The sequence below is a fragment of the Electrophorus electricus genome, chromosome 2, assembly GCF_041902795.1.
Source record: "Electrophorus electricus isolate QZ-2024a chromosome 2, ASM4190279v1, whole genome shotgun sequence".
Lineage (NCBI taxonomy): Eukaryota > Metazoa > Chordata > Actinopteri > Gymnotiformes > Gymnotidae > Electrophorus > Electrophorus electricus.
Window position 1 is genome coordinate 29,532,364 of NC_137498.1, and position 23,594 is coordinate 29,555,957.

At 40.2% G+C, this 23,594-nt stretch overlaps 3 protein-coding genes across 4 annotated transcripts; all 3 read right to left on the minus strand.

Annotated features, from left to right (window-relative positions):
* Positions 1-571: 571 nt before the first annotated feature.
* On the minus strand, positions 572-4,043 carry snx10a (sorting nexin 10a). Its single transcript, XM_081706125.1, is given in 6 exon segments — positions 572-1,244; positions 1,676-1,874; positions 2,540-2,638; positions 2,806-2,906; positions 3,138-3,224; positions 3,951-4,043. Coding segments are annotated over 5 exon segments (576 nt in total). The 3' UTR covers positions 572-1,244; positions 1,676-1,678.
* A 7,136-nt stretch (positions 4,044-11,179) lies between these two features.
* cbx3a (chromobox homolog 3a (HP1 gamma homolog, Drosophila)) lies at positions 11,180-15,636 on the minus strand. Of its 2 annotated transcripts, none has more exons than XM_027014972.3 (5): positions 15,478-15,636; positions 14,160-14,299; positions 12,477-12,642; positions 12,299-12,393; positions 11,180-12,017 (listed from the first exon to the last, which is right to left on the minus strand). In XM_027014972.3, the coding sequence occupies exons 2-5, from the start codon at positions 14,291-14,293 to the stop codon at positions 11,891-11,893; spliced, it is 522 nt and encodes a 173-aa protein (XP_026870773.2). In that variant the 5' UTR covers positions 14,294-14,299; positions 15,478-15,636; the 3' UTR covers positions 11,180-11,890. The 2 variants fall into 2 exon arrangements, with proteins under 2 accessions (XP_026870773.2, XP_026870772.2); XM_027014971.3 differs by having other exon boundaries at positions 12,477-12,645; positions 15,478-15,635.
* A 546-nt stretch (positions 15,637-16,182) lies between these two features.
* On the minus strand, positions 16,183-23,594 carry nfe2l3 (nfe2 like bZIP transcription factor 3). Its single transcript, XM_027014970.3, has 4 exons — positions 22,841-23,594; positions 20,439-20,546; positions 20,276-20,356; positions 16,183-18,731 (listed from the first exon to the last, which is right to left on the minus strand). Exons 1-4 carry the CDS (start codon positions 23,240-23,242, stop codon positions 17,496-17,498), a joined length of 1,827 nt encoding a protein of 608 aa, XP_026870771.2. The 5' UTR covers positions 23,243-23,594; the 3' UTR covers positions 16,183-17,495.

The window sequence follows — 23,594 nt, forward strand, 5'->3', positions numbered from 1 at the left end:
GTATTTCTCTAACCATTATAAATAGGCCTATTTTAAGCTATATAATTGTAGTGTCAGTGTATCTGTGCAGTGTGTGACGTGTTAACACAGCTGGCAGGATGGTTTAGCTGCAGGTTTGTGGACTCAGGTTTGAGTTTTCTAAATTCCGCATGCACGTTCAGAGGGAGGAACACAAGGAAGGATGGAACAAATGGGACATGTTCTAGAGAAGGGACAAGAAAGTTGTCTAATAAGTCTGTAGTTCTAAATCTAGTTTGTAGTTGTTTCTTATCATCTAGATACTGGAATCCTAACTGACTTGGTGGGGAAAGGGCATTTGTGCCAAATGTTCATACAGAAAGTCATTGCCAAAATTTATCAAGCTTTGTGAAACTTAACAGGGAAAGAGGTCACAGATCAGCAGTGTTCACACTTATAAAACTGGCTTTTAAAATCATTCCTCTGAAGCAAATGTAAATTTAAGATTCTGAAACTCTACTGTACTGTAAATGTTCTTAAATGTGTATAATTTTTGAAAAATCAAAACAGACCATTTCATTTATATGAACATTTATTAAATTTTACCCTACATATCTAAATTACAATAAATAATTTCAAAAATTTTAATGATCTTTTAAAATAACTGGTGACTTCATTTGTTTTTCTTATAATAAATCACTAAACAATGAAAAATAAAACAGGACTTTTCTAATTTCTAATTAACATTCCTAGGCCTATGGCATTGCTTATTTTTTAACAATGTTTTAGAGACTCAGATACAGAGGCTACACCATTTCAAGTTTGCTTACTGCTCACACTACACTCATAGCAAACCTCTGCCTACGTCTCTTCGTCCGAGTACAGACACCTTACAGAAGAAAACATGTTTTCTTTTTAAAAGACACATACAGATCACAGAAAGCGGGCAAAAAGACAAACCACATAAAAAAAAAAAAAAACAATTAAGGAACATTCCTGCTCTTATAATCAATCCAAACATTAAGCCTGGAGATGTGAGTAGCAAAAACAGATCTCTGTGCTCATGTACGCATGGGTGTGTGCGCAAGAGTGACCACCTTAGTGTTTATAAAGGCTCATGTCATGAATCCACGTCCTGCTGACTGTCATGAGACAAAAATCAACGTTTAAATGGCTCAGGCTGTGTGGGTGTGGCCAAGAACTGGTGGGCAGGGCTCCCACAGTCTGGAGACATTTCCATAGGTGTAGCTGGGTAAAAACCAATACCCAAGCCAGAGGAGGATGTGCTGCAAAAACAAACAGATAAAATAGCATATAGAGTCAGTTCACTGATTTCACACAATAAATGCAAATTAGATTTTTTTTCTATGTGAAGCACTTTTAACAAACATGCTGACAAGAGTAGGACTATTATTATTATTATTATCATTATTATTATTATTATTATTATTATTATTATTGTGACAGGGACAATAAAGAGTATTATACAAAATGTTCTCCTACACAGACTTGTTTTACTTTACTGCTCCATAGTTGTAGCTCCTTTATTACATTATTAGCATTGTGATAAATGGCAAAGGCGACGTGGGCATTTAAAGCCAAGCATTAAAAATACAAAATGTATACAATTTTTAAAAATCTGTACTATTTATCTGGATTGTGGCTGTTTTCACAGTCCCTTTTAAACTGAATAATTAACTCAAGTGGGCAAATACACCTTTCACCAGTCAGAGTTGCGACAGCTCTTGCTCTCCTCTATGGGGAAGCATGGGTTGGAGGCACCACACTGGATGGCCTGGGCTACAGTGTAGCGAGTCCGGCCCTGGACACATGCATCAATACTGGTGATGCTCAGTTGGGACTGTAGAAACAGGTGAAGACAGCTGTCAGACAACAGCAGGGGGATCTGCAACACTCTATACACACACACACACACAGACACAGACAGACACAGACACAGACACAGACAGACACAGACACAGACAGACACAGACACAGACAGACACAGACAGACAGACACAGACAGACAGACACACACAGACACAGACAGACAGACACAGACACACACAGACACAGACAGACACAGACAGACACAGACACAGACAGACACAGACACAGACAGACACAGACACAGACAGACACAGACACAGACAGACACAGACACAGACAGACAGACACAGACACAGACAGACACTAGTGATCAATTTACTGCAATGAAAAAAATAGCAACATGAGGGAGCAGGTGAAGTGTTTGAATGTCTGAAATATAGTTGTGCTAATTATGACATTGTAATAATAACAATCTCACTGACGCACTCAGTAAAATAAACCTGATCTTCTTAAGGAACAAAAGTTTCTCTGTAGCAGCCACTAGATGGCAACCGTCACAGTCTGTACAAGACCATTCACCTGCTGACCCAAGAGAGAAGTGTGTGAGGCTGTGGTCCATTAGGAGGAACACGCAGGGGGAAGGAGAACCATCAGAACCCACACAGCCAAAACAGGCCACACCAAAAAAGAAAGAGCAGGAGCCTCCAGGAGAACAGGTGTGAGGGGGAGAGAGAGGAGGTGATACACGTACTCTTCCAGAAACTACTGCAGTCCCTGCATCCGCTGGGTCACATGGTACACATTGTTGAGACTGAAGAAAGGATTGGCAGGGGGCAGTTTGGGCAAATGTCTGAGGAGACACAAGCAAAAGCAGCTGAATGAGTGTAAGGACACACCAAGAACATGCCTTTACTGTCCACTCAGACACAGGATACCTTCGTACCAGGATGGGCTTTCAAGCTCATAATGAGTCATGCAGAAAAACACCAACAGTGCGGCATCCCTGAGTTCACTCACATGAGCAAAGCGTTATTCCGCAGTCTCTGCCGGAGCCAGACAAACTCACTGTACCGCCTCCTCACACTGGACCTCTTCTTACAGAAACACATGCTGTTGGTCTGTACACAGGAAACACATGCCTTACAAACCCCCAAAGTTCTTACACACATTGGTCAGACATATATGGAGTGAAATACCATTCCATGAAATTATGGAAATAAAATTATCACATGAACGGTCAAGTGTATTAGGATAGCATTTGGAATTGTATAAATAAGGTTGTTATAGACTGATCTTGAGTGTTTTTTGTAGATGGAAGGTGCTTTAGCATAGGAAAGGGCAGGACTCACATGGAGACAGATGTCATAGTCAAAATACATGTGCCAGAAATCCTCTTTGTGCAGCTGGGGATCTTGTACCCACACACTGACAAACTCCTGCAACACAAGAGCACTGAAAAGTTATGTGTGAGTCATGTGTGTGTATAAAAAAAATGCACAAGTGGAACTTCGGTAAAAGCAATAGTAAATGGTCCATTTCTGAGAAATTATGTTTGTTTCAATCATCTGTTAAAAAAAGTATAGGTAACTAGGAGGCATATTTTCCTGTCACAGTGTAACAGCAGCACTGTTCTCCCTGGCCATCTGAAGTGGAAGGGCTTCTATCCGCACACACACTGTCTACTGTTTATCAATTTAACCTCAAGACTGCCATCATGCCATCATGTGTGAAAGTAACAATATTCTGTTTGTACTTGTATACAAATGTATTTGTATCTGTTGCACAACATTTTCAGAATAGGAACATAACTGATTAATGGGGAGGAAATTAAAAATGACTGAAGAACTCCTCAATTGAAATATAGTTTATAGAAGTTTATATGCATCACACTTTTCAAAATGATTGATATAAACAGAACAGGTTCAAATTAAACATCTAAAGTGCTTAGGCAACATTTGAAAATGAAGAGTAAATAAAGAATTAAAAGAAAATGCATTGAAGAAAATGGAAAATTAAAAGTTTACAATTCCCTAGGACACTTGAGCTACACCCCTAAACAGCTCAATGTCTGATATGGGACTGGAACAGTGCGACAGAAAGACCTAGATGATTATGTCAATTACACCTGGGACTACCTTTAAATGATCTGAAAACAAACATACCTTCTTTGCATGACTGTCTATGGTGCTGTCCATTTCAGGTGTTTGGCTAAGAAACACAGAGGGAGACACTGCATCAGAAGAGAAGTGCAGCATCTGGTTCAGGTCACCCACCACGAAAAAAAGCCCAATGGTTCTACCCTACAATAAGTACAAATTTGGTTATTCAATATAGGGGCAGGGGCAGTTGTCATTTAAACATTCCACGAATAGATGGGCCTTCTGTCTGTGTCTTAAGATTGCAAGGGACTCTGCTGTCTGGACAGCAAGTGAAAGTTCATTCCACCATCTTGGAGCCAGGACAGAAAATATTCTTGATGCTTGTCTTCCATGAGACCTGAAGCACAGTAATTCAAAGTTAGCCAAAGTACTTTAGGTATGGATCAGGCTTTGACCATTGACCTCATGCATGAAGGGGCTGGTCCATTTTTGGCTTTGTAGGCAAGCATCAAGGTTTTAAATCTGATGGATGCAGCTACTGGAAGCCAATGAAGGGAGCGCAGCAGCAGAGTAACGTGTGAATTTCAGAAGATTGAAAACCAGTTGTGCTGCTGCATTCTGGACAAGTTGTAGAGGTATGATGGCTCTAAGAGGAAGACCGGCAAGTAGCAAGTTGCAGTAGTCTAGCTTTGAGATCACAAGAGATTGCACAAGCACCTGGGTAGCTTCCTGCGTGAGAAAGGGCCAAATCTTTTGTATGTTACAAAGAAGAAATCTGCAAGACTGCTAAATGTTCCATGTTGGCACAAGTTTGAATTTTAGGGGTAAATGTGGACTCAGTAAACATGTTCCCAGATCATTTTCATATGCACTGAAAACAGAAGTGGTGCAACCTTAATTTGAGGCACAAACACGAGCCACCATTTTAACAAAATGAAAAAGTAAAGTAACAAGGTCCCTCAAGTTGTATTTAGAAGAGTAGAGGACGAAACTCATCCTAAAGGGGTTCTTCACTGCAGTGGATCGATACAATGACATGGTCAAAGGGAAGACAAATCTCTTTTCAAGATGAAAACTACAATGAAAATACAGAACTGCATTCAGTCAAGCTATGTTCAATTAATTAGTCAGTTCTAACAGGTCAGCTCCTCAGCACAGTCTCAAATGAGGCCAACCCAGGCATCACTTAGGTAAACATACACGTGAAAGCTTCCCTTGAGTTTGTGTACTCAATATCACATAACCAATGGCCACCTACTATCTATTGTTCATGTAACTCAGTGGACTATGTGCATCAAACACATGGACTACACACACTCAGATTTTAAAACACATAAAATGCCTCTAAGACAAGTGTAATATGGCTGGTTTTTCATGAGGAAATGAAGCCTAATGTTGTGAAGTTCATGTTAAAAGCAAATTAAGTGAGGAACATGGACCTCCCGTTGCTGGATAAATCAGTTTTTAATCCCATTTGAGAGAACACCTGTCAAGATATGAGAAGGCAAAGCAGGAATAACTCAGAATGACCACCATAATGTTACAGTGGTAAAACCATAAACCAATATGGCCACCTTTACCTCAGAATAAGCAACTGCCCTGTACTGGTAAAGGTGCGTCGCCAGAAACCTTTGGCATTTGTCAAACACTAAATTTGAGTGACTCTGTGCGGCTACACTTTCGATGCCGATAGGTTTAATCCGCCAAACCCTTCACTCATTCTGTAGGTTTAATTCCAATTCTCATAGGTGTAAAGTACCTACCAAACACACCGTTGCCCGCTTATCTTTATGCTATGGCATCACTCTCTTTATTCTGTTTAACGAAGGGTCTTATGCGTGCAAACCATACGCCATTTCACTATAACAAAACGGACCTTCACGAGAAGTTGAAGCGGCATTAATTATCTTTATGCAAAATCTGAGCTTTCGAGCATAAGACCGATGTCACTAATGGCATTTACACTTAAAGATGGCTGAAAGCCGCCACTGAGGGAACAATTTTTACTGCGAGTCTTAAAATATAAGCTTTTTGTAACATGTTTACTGCTTTTTATAGGATGGACTACATTCTATAGTATGAACTTTCTATACGCTGTGTAGCGTCAGACACAACTTCAGAATTCCAGTTGCAAAAGATTAACTTAACGGTACCGTGCTATGAAAAATCGTGTCGTTTCATGTTAAATATCGGTAAGAACCCTCAAATGAATGTCCTCACCTTTATCCAAATGACTCTCCTCAGCTTAATTAACTTTTGTTACACTGCAGTAACTACCGCCATGCAGTTCAGCAAAACCAAAGTTCCAAGGTGTCTCGAGCTGATTGAACGCCAGTACCGCGCGTGCACTTTGCGCGCTCCAGAGAAAATAAACCTGCTGCTTGTACACGGAACCTTTTATGGCCTTGTTATCCGGTTTTACCATTTTACTTTTATCTTTTAAACAGGAGACACAATAACGTCATGAAGCAACCGCAGAATGGAAACCTTCAGATAAAAAAAACCCCCCAAAAAACAAAGATGGGAGCCGTAAATATAAGTTGGTAAATATACAATTAAGCGGCAAGCTATATATTTTAAAACCATTTTTTACCGTGTCTGTTCGATGAATTTGTTTAGGCTAGTATAACGGTTTAGCTTTTTCTTCATTGTTTCTGACGTGGGCCTTGATCTTTCACGTTACCCATTACCTTTGATCTAGCGCTTTTCATCAGTTTGTAACTTTCAACGGCAGGCAAAAATAATGCATTTCAAATATAATACAGAAAGTTAATGCTATGGAAAAAAAAGGCTTATGGACTCTAGTAACTGATTTTAACTGGATAGTGGGTGTCATATCGACTCTGCACATAAAGGCTCGAAACTGTTCATACATTTTTTTTCCATTGCCATAAAAATTGTTAAAGATTTGGTTAATGATTTTAAATTCACTTTAGAACAACTGTATTAACAGCTGTATTATGTGGTGCCAACTACCAACATCTATAAAAAAAAAAAAATTCTTTGTGTTGGGCTTCAATGGATAATGTTGAGTCAGTATAATTTATAGTGAGATTTTTTTTCCCCTTTTTGTATTTTTCATAGCATGTTTGAAGGCAACCGTGGATGCCTCCCCATTATTAAGAAAGGAAATTAAAACATATCAAAGTCTGTCTTCCCAGAAAACCTCCAGTCCAGACACACAGGATTTGGACACTATACAACAGAAAGGAAGTTGGGCAATAAGTAAAGGTTGGCAGAACAAAAACTATGAAACTCTACTCTGCTCACTAACATATCACTCTTCATTAATGCTCCATCAATGAAACATAATAACAAGCAAATTATACCATATGCGGGAACCATGGAAGGAAAGGGTGATATTACCAAGGAGAACTATGAAGTCATTGTGAAATGTAGGGCATATCATACTTCTGCCCTTGGTTTTCACCCAACAAGATCCCATACCTATGTAGCATCACCACACTGCATAATCTGTTTCCATTTAGGTAAGTCAAATCGTCTTTCAAGTCACTGAAAAGCAGACAGTTTCTTGTAGCAAAATAACTATGTGCAGGTTTTTTGCTTTAGAGCTTTGAGTCAAGTCTTCTTCCAGTGTGGATAAAAACTCACTACCTGTCTGTCTTGCTATGCTCTGTTGGCTGGAACTGAAACTCAACCAGCTGTCATGCTTACCTGTGATTGAAGAAGTCACCAACACAGGACTCATAGACAGTCCTGTGGTGCTGTTGTAAATGTTTGATGCTGCAGTTTTTCTATCGTAGTATAATTATAATGAACTGAGATTTGTATCAGCAGGAAGAATATGGCTTGCTTACATGGAGAGTAAATTTCAGTTTGCTGAGACAGTGTATCTCAGTGTATCTCATGGTGTATTTTGGAAGGTCCACAAACCTCATAACAGAGCAGAACTGAGAGCACTATCAGGTGTCTTGCTGCCAGCCCAACACTTTTAAACAACCTAAACAATAAAAGATGACTCAGAATTCATAGACATCAACACACAAACCACACCAAACCAAACGAGTTAAAGGTTAATGTCTTATATAATCATATTCTGAATGACTATTGGGGTGAAAGAATAAGGTTGGTTCTGAATATTCTCTGTTTGTGGACTTCCTCCATACATCACCTTCAGCTTTCAGACTGATCAATAAAACTAAATGCACCACTATTATTCATAATAACTTTGAGCAACGCATTGCTTTATGTAGCACCTGCTTCACCTTGTATGGTGTTGTAGTCAGTGATGTTCTGTGCTGCTTCGCCGAGCTTGCTGTCATGGGGGGCCCAGTGCTCTGTCTGTGGGTGTCGGTTTTGGGCTCACTGCTCTCTCTGTGGGGCTTCTCAGCAGGTGCTGAACACAGCAGGTCTCTTGAAACCTCTTTCCAACGTGCCTGTTAAATGGCACTGAATTCAAAAACATAACATTTCTTAAGATCTGTAGTTCATTTAAGTTTTCTGTATGCATTCACATTTTCAGCAAACTTCTAAGCTTTCTAATGCAAGTTCACATTAAATTGATTTTGAACACAGGAATATGTTACACAGAATCAAACCTAACCATTGCATGGCGAATACATGCTATAACAGACAAAAAGACAAGCTATGTTAATCTTACTGTACTATGTAACATACAATGGAGTGATGTGATCACACTCATTGTTCATAATTATTAGATAAATTACTGTTAAATATTTACCTTGTTATTGTTTGTTTTGGTTTTTTTTTTTTGCTCTGGTCCAGGCAGCAAATGTATCACTAAGACTGCAGGGAAAACTGGGGATTTTGTCTTATAAAAAAATATATCTTATATACCTAACAGGTATGTGGGCAAACGCATCAGCATTAAGTGGGAGGGGTTTGTGGCATTACATTAACATATACAGTGCTTGATAGGATGAGGGTCTTATTAAGGAATGAGGGTATTAAAAGACTGGTTTCTCAGCTACATGTACTTAAAGTGACTATAACAAATATAGATGATCATGTTGGAAAACACCTTGTTATTTGCAGTGTTGCTTGTCTGATATTGATTTGTCATGCACAACACACTTCAGTCAATACAGCACCACATAAAGAAGCCAACACTTAACAGCGTATATTTATCTGACACTTTTACCCAAAGTGACTTACAATCATCACTGAGTACAACTTTGAGCAATAAGGGTCTTGCTCAGGGGCCATCAGTGGCAACTTGGCAGTAGTGGGGCTTGAACTGGCGACCTTCCACTTACAAGTCAAATACCTTAACCACCAAGCTACCACTACTCTGAACACTGAATACGTTTCAGTGATCACCCTCAGTCCTCCTAAGCATACAAGTGTTTCTTTTTTCTTGTGTAAATGCTTGTGCGTTATAGGGGTCATTTAAAGGGTATTTATTGAGGCATCCTCTCCTTTTTACTTGTTAGTATACTCCTATGTTGTAACAGTGTGTAGCCTCATGGGCAGAAATATTAAACAGTTTAGGTTGGGTATTATATAATAGGGCAGTAAGTTGCAATACATTCAACGCACAAGCACAGTAGATACTAAATTCATCAAATGAACCTTATGTATAACCTTTAAAGATGTTCTATAAGCAACTTTACAATGAAATGAAGCACAAAAAGCAAGAGTAATAGACAACAAGAAAAAGTAAAAGTAAGATAAAAGGAAAAAAATAATTAATTTTAGTTTTTCACCTGCAGTCTTCATTTAAATCTATTCAAACAGAGTCAATATAAACATCTTTCAAAACATGTTATAAACAGGCAGAAAGGTTCAGAGTCCATGTCTGCAGCTATAATCTTATTCATGAGACTTGCCATGAGCCTGGCAAATTGGAATGAAATTCTCCTCACACTAACAATCTTAAAATTATCATTCTGAAGCATAATTTATATATTTTTCTTTTTGTTACATTTTAAGTACTGGGGAACCTGTTAGTACTCCTGTGGTCATTTACTATAGAGAAGATACAAATCTCTGACTGAACCATAGACCAAATAAGGGATAAAAAAAAAGTTTCATTATCACCTCCATTTCTGACATCTGGTTTTCATTGGCAAAAACTGTTCATTTATGCATATATGACATTGGACAAACAATGCACCTGGAACAATTACAGACAATGGTGTAAACGCCGCCCCCCAACAATGGTGGTTTTAAATTTATCTCAGTTGGTAAACAGGATATATCTGTTCCTTGCTTAACCATTTATGAGTGAATACAAGTTGTCCTGACACAAAGCCCTGCCCCCATAGAGACAGAGGTTGCTTAGTCACCAAAAGAGAAAAATAAAATGCCCCAGTTTGACAGAGTTCTGACAGTAAGAAAGTCTAGGTCAAGTGTTACATTTTCCCCTCAACCTGTATAACCTGTATATGGAGAATATTTGAATTACAAAATAGTTTTAAAACATTGCTACAATTTCAAATTGTAGTGATCAGCTTCTGAATTTTCAGAACAGTGAACTTTTTCTATCCATGCCACCAAAGACCTTATAGACAACAATAAAGCATTTTTCTACAAATGGTGCATATAGTACACCACACTTTGTGAAAGTGGTACATAAAAGTATTAAAACAAGCTGCCTGAAACTTTTTAAAGGAATCACACAAAGTGCCTCACTACCGACATTCAGAATTCAGGAAACAATTATTCTAACAAATGCTGTGTAATCATCTTAGATTGGTATCCTTATCCCCAGTATATTCCAGATCAGTGTGCTACTTGGCACAACTGACTTTTAGAGGATCATTTGCTTGCTGGTAGAAAAAGGCTGGTAACAAACCATTTGCAGATGTTTTTGTTTTACTCAGATTCCATGCCAATGCCAATTTGGCCTTATTAGTATCCATTTCTGGTTAGCCTTGTTAGTTGTGTGGTCTGCTCACTTTGTATAGAGCAGCAGACACTTCTCACAGTCAATACTTTTAGCCAACTAAACACCCAGTACCCTTCTGTCAGGTATTTGAACTAAGCAAAACAGTCTTTTATCCAGCAGTCCCTAGGGACTGGGTTGAGAAACACTGTCAAATATTATAAAGCAAACATCAGTTTTACATTTAATTAGTCTAAATGAGGTTACAGTTCAGGCCCAAGAAACCAGCACAATCTATATAATCACTTCACCTGCACAACTCTGGGGCATCTGGCTCACATGCCCACAGCTAGACTGCAAAGACAGATTTAAGTACCAACTGGCTCAGGAATTGACATTCCTCAACTTTAAGAACTTTGGCTCTTCAAGGAATTGTTTAATCTTTTCACAGTTCACATGATCACAGTGGACACAAGTACACTAGTAAACAAATTAAATGAAATCTTTATTGAACTTTTTTTTTGGAAAAAAAAAAAACATGAAAATATACAACAGTTATTCAAAATGAAATTTCACATAAAACTGAACAATGACTAGAAAGAAAGTTCAATACCCAAGTTTCACGAGTGCTGTACATTAAAAGATGAATGGCAGAGAAAGCAGGACTAAGAACAGGATTGACAGGAAGACTACAGGGTTATGGTTAGCCTTACCCTAACCATAAAGGCAAACACAGCATCAACAGAAATAAAGCCAGTGCATCACTAATGCCTAGCAGCACTGTCTCTAACATCTTAAATTAACATCAAGTTGTGATTAAAAAACAATTCCCTCTCAAGTCTTCTAGCCCAATTCAGTCATTAATACACTTGTGCCACAGATGGGGCTGTCCACAATGCAGCACAAACAGGAGGGGAGTGAAGCATTCAACAGAGGGAAGGCTCCGAGCTGAACAGGGTGGGGAGTCAGAGCTTAGACTTATGGGTATGGAAGGTAGTGTAGACCTATGTCACCTCATCTCAGCCCTGGAGTTCTCTGTACTGCACGTCTTGGTGTTAACACTAACAGCAGTTTTAAACCCATTAAAGGCTTGTCTATTGGTCAACTCAGGTGATGGCAACAAAAATACACCACCACAAACATGCAGTGAGGGGAAACTCCAGAAACATGACCAGGAAGCTTCAGCATAGGAAAACTACTGCTGCTCATCCTCTGGGCAGGAGTGCCAGGTCAGTCTCTCTTCATAGAAGGCAATGACCACCTGGGGGCAGCGAGTGTTGGCCTCTCGAGCCGGCACAAGGTCTGCCTCATCAGAATCCTTCCTGCAATTTAAAGAGAGCCCAGGAGAACAGAAGTGGTGTTGAACAGAGTTTAAGAATAATGAACATGGAAACAGCTCCTCAGGCAAGCCTTTTGGGTTCAACTCATGGTTTGCCACCTCCATTTTATGCATGTCAAGACTGTATGCTGCTGAGAACACTGCTACCTGCTGTATATGCACATCATCTACAGCACATTGTCCTATAAAGCAGCAACCATGGGACAAAGCCCCAGTAGTGCTTAAAGGTCTTTGCAGTAACACAGAATGACCTGATCATCTCACCATTTCATCAGGAACATGAGCTCTCCACTGCTGTCTGTGGCCCCTATGATTCGCTCAGGCTCCAGATTCCTGGCAAACCCTCGTGGTTTTTCATTCTGTCAAAAGAGTGCATGTTATGGTGCAACACCAACACACAGCAAGGTCCAAGGCCTCATTTTGAGTTGAGTCATAAGCTTACGGTTTCTTTCTTTTTCTTGGCTTTACTCTCCTCTGTCTCTGGCTCATCTGTGGAGGGCTTCCTCTTGTTGGAGTCTGGTTTCTCCACCACACCTTTCTGGGACTCCAGGAACGCAGCAATCAGCTCAGGGCAGTCAAGATTCTCTTCAGGCTCCCATGTGTTATCACTTCTGAACACAACATTCAGAAGCTTAGTGACAAAGCCACAGAAAGCAAGTGGGCCTATTTGCCCCAACGACAGCCATATAAGACAGGGATCCTATTAAAACCATGGTTATGTATAGTGCATCGATGTACCATCATGAATCTCATGAAGTTACCCATATAGATGCAACACACAATTTAGCAAGAATTCTTTAATTTTACACAAAATCCCATGGAGCATGCACTTGCACTACAAAGGTGAAACAGGCAGGATGTAGACAATCTTCAAACTCATGACACCAGCAGTCAGTTGACCATCTTTAAAAATGCATTTTTGCATATTTTGAGGAGACTGTTCTGATTGGTTATCGTATTGTATAACCCTAAACTAGTGAATCGCCAAGAGATTAACACAAGGAGAGGCCTGATACTCATGTTTAAGGAATTATGCCCTTTTCTGATTTAAAAATTACTGCCACCCTAATAAATCAGTGATAATGGCTCTTTGGGACTGCAGTCTCATGCTGTCCTGACATAAGGTGCAAACAAAATGGGACACAAATAAGTTTAACTTTACTTCCAAAGCAAAGTGAAGTAGTGTACTGCAGCAATGTGTATGTTAATCCAACCCATAAAACCTAATACATTTTACAGCTGCTCAGATTGAATAGAGGAATGGTAACATGCTTTATATGGACCTCTGGCAGTTCTACACAAGCAACATCTGGGTTTATCGTTCAAGTGTTTCTCAACCAAGTTATCACAAATACCACCACATGCTTTTGTTATTGCAACTCCCAGCATTAATCAAATGGATACCCTTTCATGATGTACCAGGTTCTGTGTTGGAGCAGCAATGTAGATCGAGGTGGTCTTTGAGTGGATTGAGTAACACTGTCTTACATCACAGCACCAAAGCAGTCAACTTCAGTCTGGGGGCCCACTGATATGCACAGATTGGATTTGACCATTTCCAAACCTCAGATCAGGTGTGCTTGGGAAGGGCAATCATGACACTGTGGAGGGCAGTTGGGCCCCAAAACTTGAACAGACAGCCACTGAACAGAAGACGACATACAGAACCCTTTCTACTGGAACAGATCTTAATAGTGAAGATCAGTTAACTCACTGAAAAGCAGCAATGTCTGTAAAACAGATGCAGAGTTCTACTAAATCACATGTAGGCCATATTGCCCAATGAAAAACAGGGACACAGTTTATCATCTGACTGAATGGCAACATCGTGGGATGAAATTGCAGGAAATCACCAAGAACTAGTAGTCTCTCTACCCATTTAAAATCAGGGTTAATCCCTAGATGTTTACTTCAAGCATCAGCAAACTGCACAGGCCATATGCACCAAAATATTTGTTTACTCTGTACCTTTAATCTTGTTATAGTGTGACAGATTCATTAAAATAAAATACAGGAGGTGTGCACAAATACTTTGTTGTATTTCATCTAAACAGGTAGATTTGTTTTCCATTTGTAACGGAAAGGTACTTGCAATCAGCGGCAGGCCTGAGAAGGCAATACTTACTCAGGGAAACCTTTCCACTTGAGGAAAAACTCAACTTTGCCATTCACCACCCGCTGGTCAAGCACTTTCTCAACTACAAACTCCTCGGGTTCCTCCACTTCTTTTTTGGACTTGTTCAGTTGTTTCTTACCCATGTTAGCCTAAAATGGGGAACATCAGCAAATCCAGTTTGAGAGTGCATTATTCGGAATACGCACATGGCCTGAGGCCACGGAACGGCGCTTTTATGCTACCCAAGTTAGCTAGCTACCTAGATGTAGCTAACAATGGGTTTAATTAAGTGAAATATGGTGTATCTACGCAACATCGGGTTTTTAAGACATATGATAACATGACCCGTGTTTCTAATCCTGAGAGGCTAACGAGTTAGCTAGCTAGGCTAATGTTGTACCAGAATACTTATCCCAACAGCAAACCAGTGATCTCGTGCAACAAATTGTCGCCCACTTAATAGCTTCTGAAACAAGAAACTGCAAACTAAAACAATACGGCGTACTACAGTATTAAATCTACCACTAAAATGTGAGTAGTGAATATAACTGGCTAGCTAAAACAACTGTTTAATTAACTGGCTAATATATTGAGTAATTGAAAATGTTCAGATAGATAAACTCTTACCTACTTAACATCTAGCTAGTATGCTAGCGTTAGCTAGTTGGCTAACTATCCTGCTGAAATTACACGAGATTAGGCCTATGGCAGTGTACTGCCGAACATGTTTAAAACGTGGCTGGAATTTACTTTTAAGGCAGATGATTTACAAAAACGTATGACTATGCATGATAATGTGTCTTTGTTCCATCTGTCTACCTAACGTTATATCTCCACCCGGTAAACACGCCACTAATCTTTGTTAGCTTGAAGCTAAACTAAGTTAACTGAGATAGCATCACCCAATACGGCTCCCCAGCTAGCCAACATCACCGCTAGTTGGGCCACTTAGGATAGGTTGGATAATTAGACATCAGACCAACCTACTTGTAGCTAAAGTCAGCCGAATTCTAACCCTAGACATGTAACTAGCTACATTACCATCTGCATAATGTGACGACTCATCGAAAACGCTACCGAACTGATACACTTATTAAAGATAGCTATCAAAACGCAAACATCAGCCAGTTGTAGCTAGCCAGCGCATTTACCGCGTGCCTGCATGCGCGCGAAAAGAAGAGAACAAAAGAGGACGAACAGAGAAACAAAGCATAAAAATGCTCGACAGCTGCATTAACATTTGCGATTTAACGCGAAAATGCTAGCCAGCCAAACTACCCGAGCTGGCTCCGGTAAATTAGCAACACCTTCATCCATGTACACTTACTTTGTACAATCGATTACAAAGATGCAGAAGCCTAGCTGGCGTCTTGTACGGAGCTTACTGGCAGCTAGCCAACCAAACCTCTTCTTCTACGACTGGAACGAGTGCATTTCTCGGTTGGAAACTGCTGAAGCATAAGCGCGCCACTAAACGGCCACGCATATACATGCTCGCTTGCCAATGAACGTTGACAAAGCATTTAAGAGGCAGTGCCTAAACATTAAGATGGATTTTTAAAGAACCAGCGCCACACATTGCAATATGTCCCATGTAGCTGGATTTCCTGTCTTGCCTTGTCGAGCCTTCGAGCTCTCTCACAGGTACTGCATCTCCACTAATTTGCCAAGCAGCAGTGCTGGATATATCGAAGAAGTACATTTTTAACCATGCTGTTGTGCTGATGGTATAGACTAGTTAATATGCATTATTTTATAGTCAGTCTAGTTTATCACTGAAATGTTGAAAATATTATTCAATTACCTTCTTAATAAAATGGACCACTGCATGAGCTGTTCATCTGAAGTTACAGCCATTATAACCATGCCACCCATTGCTAGAAATACACTTAAAGTTAAAAAGTATAGCCTGTCCTGAGAGGGAGAACTCAGGAGTGTTTTACTGCGGCTAGGGTGGGGGAGGGTGTTATCACAAGCAACAAAAGAGCTAAATATTAAATTAACCCTGAATGAAGTAAAGCACCAGAACCAAAACCATTTGTTCCTCCTTTATTAATTAAAAAAAAGAGAAGTTAAGTAAAACATGATTTTGGCTTACATTAAAAAAGGTAATTTGTATGTGATACAACCAATTGTTCTCATACATGACAAAAGCAGGAGGGGTCCTCTTCCTTTCCATGTTTTTTTTTTGTTTTGTTTTGTTTTTTAAACTTTGGTGACCTAGTGGTCATTATGAGGTAGAACAAATCAACACAACTCAACAGTCAATGAGCTTACAAAGTCCTAGCAAACATCTCTAATTGCTTCTATTAATTTGGGACAAGGCATTTTGCTGATGCTTTCAGGTGAGTCAGGTATTTTCAAAAAAATGTTACAATACATTAGTGGCATTACACATGAAACATCAACACATATCAAAAACACAAAAGATGCAGCATTGTAAAAACACAGTACAGTAAAATGCCAACTGAATATTCCAAAATGGCAAATGTTAATTGTGTATAAAACCAAATAAAAACCAGCAAGTGGAATAATTAAAGTATGACCGCATAAAAGTAAGTGTCATGTCTGTGTATAATCTGGACAGAAGAACTGCAAGCCAAGTAAATGGGTGCAGAGTAATTATAAGTATACATCAGTGCATAAGTGATTTGTGCAGTGATGCCTGTAACACAAGTGTTATTCATGTTTACACTGACTTGAGCAGAGCAAGATTACAAAATGCAATTGTGCCATTATGGTTATAGGTACCTGCAATATGATTCACTCTGATTCATACAAAGTAAGGGGCAGTATATAGTTATTATTAATTTACAAAAACATTAAATGAAATGTCGTCATCCATGACTATGGGCAGTTAAGTTATTTATATAAAAACAAAAAAAAACAAAAAAAAAAACAAAAAACCCACCCATATTTATTTTATTTTATGCTTTGGCAATGTCAACCAGTGACCATATGCCTCTCAGTATTTTTACTATTGTTTTTTATAGTTCTAAAGAAATTCATGTTAACTAATTTCTTTTTTCAAACAAAGCAAAACAGGGATAGTCGTTTTTTTTGTTGTTGTTTTAAATAACCTCAGAGACAATGCTCTACATGTCCAGTGTTTTTGCTACTTTCTTTCCAGTAGAGAAGTGCACCGTTATGCTGTAATGTTAAAATCACTTACAGTCTTTCAATTCTCCTGTGAAGCCAAGAACAACTCAGAGGAAAACAAATATTCAGCAACAGCCAACCTCAGGAAAGAATATTCAGTAGTCCTTGTAGCCCTTTCGAAATGCACATATTCAGGCCCCACACACATGCACGGATGCATGCACACACGCATACACAAATTGTCTCTCAGTGTTTTTTGTCCTTCTTCCTCTTCGCATTCTTGGCCTCAGTTGTGTTTGTTCTTGTGTTTGTGCGAGGCCGGACTGCCACACGTCCATTGGCGCCACAGTGGATGATGTACTGCTCCGGGCTCAGGGGCCGCCCGTACTCATCCCTCAGCTGACTCAGTACGTCCCGCGAGAGCGCCTCCAAACCATCTGCTGCTGAGGACAGGGCCTTGCTGGTCTGGGCCCTCTCGCGCAAGAGGGCATCGCGCTGAGCCAAAAGGCCCTCCACCTCACCCTGTAAACCCAGGATGGCATCCAGCTTTCTCTTGCGGCAGTTCTGCGCAGCCAGCTTGTTCTTCCCACGCCTGCGCACATCCCGCAGTAGTGCGATCTCAGACACAGACAAACCTCGCCCCTCCAGCAGCTCCAGGAAGTCCTCTACTGGCATGTTAACAATTTGGGGAGCAGAGAAGGGAAAGCCCAATGCCTGCAGGCGGCGCTCATCCCGGCTTAGCTCTTCAGGTCCAGATTCCTCCTCACTCATCACTTCCTCTTTAATACCTTTGAGAGGCGGAGCCCAGCTATAAGGTGTGTGGTCTTCAGGCAACTGGACTGAGTAGGTGTGGTCATGCCAGATGTTCTCACTGAAGTCTACTGGTGACCAGTGGTAGAATTCTGATGCACAACCCCCACCCTTGTTAGAGATGGACTCCACTTCACTGCTATAGCCCGTGGCTCCGCCCTCATCTTCACAAAACGAATCAGAGGACGAGGCAAACGTAGAGGCTGGGCTTCGAGACCTGCTCTCCAGTGACAGACCTGAGTCAGAGTCAACATCCTCTAGCCAAGGTGGATGCATTCCACCTTCCATTCTGTTCAGCAGCTCAGAATCCATGTTCAGTCCCTCCAGACCCAGCAGACTGATCTGCTCAAACACAGCCTCATCCAGATAACCTCCAACCCTAGAGTGGGAGGTGTCATTGTGAGACCTATTGCCTGGTAAGTAGAAAAGAGGTGAAGCCAGAAGTCCAGCTGCTGCTGGAGGCGTGTCTGAGTGGGAGAAGTTAGTTGATTCTAGGTTGAAGAGGGATGCCCCATGGTCCGGTGTGATCTGTGCTCGACCTCTGGTTGGAGCTGATGTGTAATCCACACCACTGGTTACCATGGCATCTTGAAGGCTGGCATTGTAGCTAATGGGATTTGCAAGGTTCACATCCAGATCTGACATGTGCAGTGGAACCAATGAGTTAAAATCCTGGAGAGAGGAAAAAAAGGTTTTGCATCCATCTCAAGTGACTGTCAGTAAATTGTGACAAAGTATCTTAATGTACAGCAAAGATAAACACAGTCAGTGTTGTCACCCTGAATTTACCATTTAATTCAATGCCATTGTTATTAATCAACAATGTGATGTGACTGACACATGGGCATAAAAACCCCCACCAGAGCTTGCACTAATTGGTTAGCAACCTAATTAGATAATTTATGTAATTTACAGAGTCAGCTCCAACCCCTTTTACATTCTTCATTACAACACATTCTATACCTGGCCAGCTTACCTGGATATCTATATAAAATGCGTAAATGTATAAATAATGAGTATTATGACCAGAATTTGAACAGTTCAGGTAGACCATTTGTCTCACTCCAAGATCAGATCTCAGCCATTAGTGAAATCCTTACAGTGGAATCTGAGAAAGGACCCACCCACAGAACAACAAGATCAGATTATTCCACGGATCCCTGTGAACTCTGGCCTCTGCTATGGTAAAAACAGATGACTCATGATTCAACACTAATTCTCAAAGCTGCAAGTGATGTGTGTCACATTAGTTTAGTTATAGTTGGTTTGGGAGAACAACTGACAGCTGGCTTAAATGTACCTAGACCTTGGGAATTCGTGCAAACTCATTATACATACATTGTGTGGAAGGATTCCATCAGAATGTGAACAGAACCCAAAAAATACCATGTATAAACACAAACGCAAAATTGGTTGGTTCATTATTCAAGTACAGACTACATTTTATGTGGAAAGTCTAAATGGGGTTAGGCTCCCAAATATTACAACCTTTAATAACTTATGCATAATGTAAAACACCTTTAAACATGCTTAAGGCTAATGTGAGGGTTGCAGTAGTTCACATACCAGCTGGTATTCACATATCTGTTCTGTTATCCGTTTAAGTACAGCTAGCCAATCTTACACAAGTTAAAGTTTTTTCATGTCTTTTCCACCCATTCTACCATCAATTCATCATATTTTTTTCAATTCAGTTTCCTTAAAAGACACATATAGGATATGTGCCAATGAAAGTGCGTAAGCATTTACTGAAATGAGTTGTGAATAACTGACTCAATATTAGAGGTCCTCCTACACAAATATACTGGCAGTACATGCTGAACTTTTACTGTGAAACAGCTTTATATAAGCAGTGCCCAACTGTCACTGGGTGTCTAACAACGTAATTTACTTTAACCACACCTGAGAGCAATTTTCAAAGGCTTAAGACCTGGATTAACTGGATAAAGTGTGTTAGAGTAGGGCAGCACCTCAATAGTGCATAGTTTCTGCCATCCAAGTGCAGGACTGAACACTTTTTAATTTGCCACACATTAATTATTACTTTGCCTTCCATTTCAGCTCATTTTTCTACCTTCTTCCAAATAAAGAATAACACCTTTTCACACTATCATCTATTCAAACCATAGCCTTTTGTCTGTTGCTGTGTTCAGGTCACATTACAAAGAGAAGGAAGTAATTTCCATAATAGATTGCTCAGAGGAAAGACTACTCACATCAAAGTCTGCCAGGAGGTCCTGCCAGCGAGGCTGAAGTTCAGACAGAGGGGGAGGCAGGGCACTGCTACTAAACACACCCTGAAAAAAAAAAAGAGCCAAAATTACAAATGCACAGAAAAACTGCCATGCACAAAAGAAATAATCAAAAGCTGTAGCACACCTCTTGCTCCAGTGAGGAGCTGCGAACGAGCTGGTTCAGTGAATCAAGACTGATCTCTTCATCCTCATCTTTCACAACTTCCTCTTGTGCTCGATTGGAAGCTGCTTCCTGGGCAAAGATAGATTAAAAAATATCTTACAAACCCCTGAGAGCAGCACAGAAATACAGCACTTAGAAAGTAGTTCCCAAATGGAGGCAGTTAAGCAATGCCAGCAGCCTATGCCATCTGGCCCCTACTGAGTGCACAGGGGACAGTGTTCTGCCCTCACACAGCACTGTACTGTACTGCTCAGCTAACCGCCCACATAGCTGCTTGAAAATAAAAGAGAAAACCGACCTCAAGAGAAAACTTCAAACATGAATTAACAAGCATTATCATTATGGACAGTGGCACCATATGGGGGACGATCTGTGATGTTTATAGGATCTGTGATGTTTATAGGCCCAAAAAAGAATCAGAACATTAGGTACATTTTTTTTTTTTAAATGGAGCCCAATGTGATATCTTTGACAGGGCCCCTAATTGCTGACAGCACTCCTAAATATACAGTCCATACTCCATTTACCTCCCAACACTATTGTTTAAAGTTTCACTGAAACACACTAGATCTGTGTTCTTGTGTGTACACATGCATTTCATTTTAAGACTCACAAAAGTGATTTTTAAACTATTGCAATATGTTTACCATTATGGAACTGTGCATGTGTGTGTGTGTGTTTGGGGGTGAATGAACCACAGCTCTAGAACATGACAGGTGCAGAATAAGAATGTCAGAGGCTGTAAAGAGTTTGGGAGCTCCCACTTCCTACAAATGCAAAACAAAGTCATAAACACAACAATGGGGAATGAGAGTCTCTATTACTTTAAAGGATTATTATATAATCTATGATTATGACAAGTCCATTTTTATTACTACAGCATTATCTCTTCAAATATGGCAATGTACAGAACATTAGCTCTAGGGTAACTGTTGTGCTAACTCAGCAATTCTTGGTTATGGCTTCAGACAAAAACATAAATGAAAGCTTTATGGAGGTACATGAACTGAAATATTGAGTGACTAGACTCAGGACTTGACAAGCAAGACACGACCACACTCTTGCTTCTTTGTTTACCATGCCTACTTATGAAAAGAAAAAGAAAAAAAAGTTTAAGAAGGATGTTAAATCAAATCTACATGTAGGTCTGTGTTTTTCAACACTACTATCATAATAAGTAAATTTGTGACTATAAAGAACATTTAAAACAAGTGTTTGCTAAAGTGATATACAGAGTATCTCAGTATATACTTCTCATTATTTCTGTTCTTCACTCTATACATTACATACATCCCAAAAGTTAAAGTTTGTATTTAAAACCATACAGAGGCATCTTTCATGTGGTAAACTACTACCAACACTTACAATATAAATGAAATAAGCATATCTGCAGTATAAGGCCTATTCAGTGCCTTAAATAAAACGTTAAATGTTGGCTCGTACACTGGACAGAAAGCCAGTGTAGTGGCGCTAAAATAGGGCTGAGGTGCACCTGAATGCAGACGGGCTGCACCGCTTCGATCCAGCCGTAGACGTTAATGGAAGACTGGCTGACCGATTACAGTGTGTTTCAATAACCCGGACTAGAGGAGATAAACGTGTGGATGAGCTTTTCCGGATCTTGTATGACGATCTTACATTCGTAAAAGAACCAAAATTTCCTTTATGGCCTAAACCTTTTTCTTAACCTTGGTGAGCCAAAACTTTCAGAAAACGTTTGCACAGTATACGCAGCAACGTGGTGTGCGTATCTCAATGTAGCACGCTAATTCGTATCAAAACCTTCATCGCTGTAGCTAGCATATGTAGCTAATTAGCTAGCTAGTAACGACAACTGGCCGAATTTGACACTCCATATGAGTAACATAACAGGTGTACTGGTATGTTAGCTTAAACTGTGCACAATATCGGACATTGATTTCACAGGGAAAACTCTTCGAGAGACTAACAATGAGAATAGCTAGCTAGATTAGCCAACATGCATCATTTAAACGTTTATCTATGTCAAACAACGTGCTAGCTAGCTAGGGTTAGGTTACCAACAAACATCGTTTCACTTTCAGGTTTAGCTAATGCACCTGCATAAAAAGCGTGCTCTAAACAGCTAACGCTAGCTAATATTAACTAAAAATCAATTTGCATTGACAAAGGTTCTGCAGCACCACATAAACCCTAAAAGCAAGCTAGCTAATGGTTAACAAAGTATACAAAACACACTAAGCTAGCTTGCGTTAGCAGTATGATTGTACCTAAACTGGTTAGCTAGCTAACGCTAGGCAGTTGGCTAACCAGCCAAAATAGTTACTTAGCTTGCTAGCTACTGCTTTAGAAAGTTCAACGGCTGACCGGACAAATGAACTCACGGGGCCAGTGTCAGCTTCGTTTCCAAGGCTTTCTTGGTTTAGTTGGTCGGTGTCTGTGCTACCGTTATTCTCCTCAGCTCCATCCAGCTGCAGTAGCCACGCGCTCAGGCGCGTGGGGAAGCGGGCCGGAGATCCAAGAGCGCGAACTTCATTCAACAATCTGCGGCTCGTGAAGTAGTCTAGCTCTGGACATTTGGGATGCACCTGATGACCAGCCGCGGTGTCCCGATAACGGTGAAACGGCGTCTGTACAAAAGCTGAACTTGGTCCTCCGTCAGTCTCTATTAATGGCGAGAAGTAGCCGTTCAAATAGGAATCGACATCCACGCGAACACCTATCAAACTAAGTAGGATCGTAAACTGAATAAGACCTTCTGTGAAATACTTCTTCATGTACTGCATGTTTCAAAATCAGTTCAACTTAAGGCGACCTCCACAACACTATCTATATTTAACCGTTAAACAAAGAAAGATCCCAAACAAAAGAGCACGCTCTGCCTCTCCTGTCAGACAAAAGGAACAGCCCAGGCCGGCGAAAATGTTTGCACTAACACACTACCACCGGCTTCTGGTAACTTCCTGCCATGACATGGCTCACCAGCACTAAAGGTTACTAAGGACACGAAAAGCAGCGGCAAACATCCTAAGCGTTTCGGTTAATCATCCGTCTAAAAACTTTAACTTTATAAATCCAACTTCAAATTCCCTAAAACCAGAATCAGCAGCGTCCCTCACCGAATTCGTGAGAAAGACA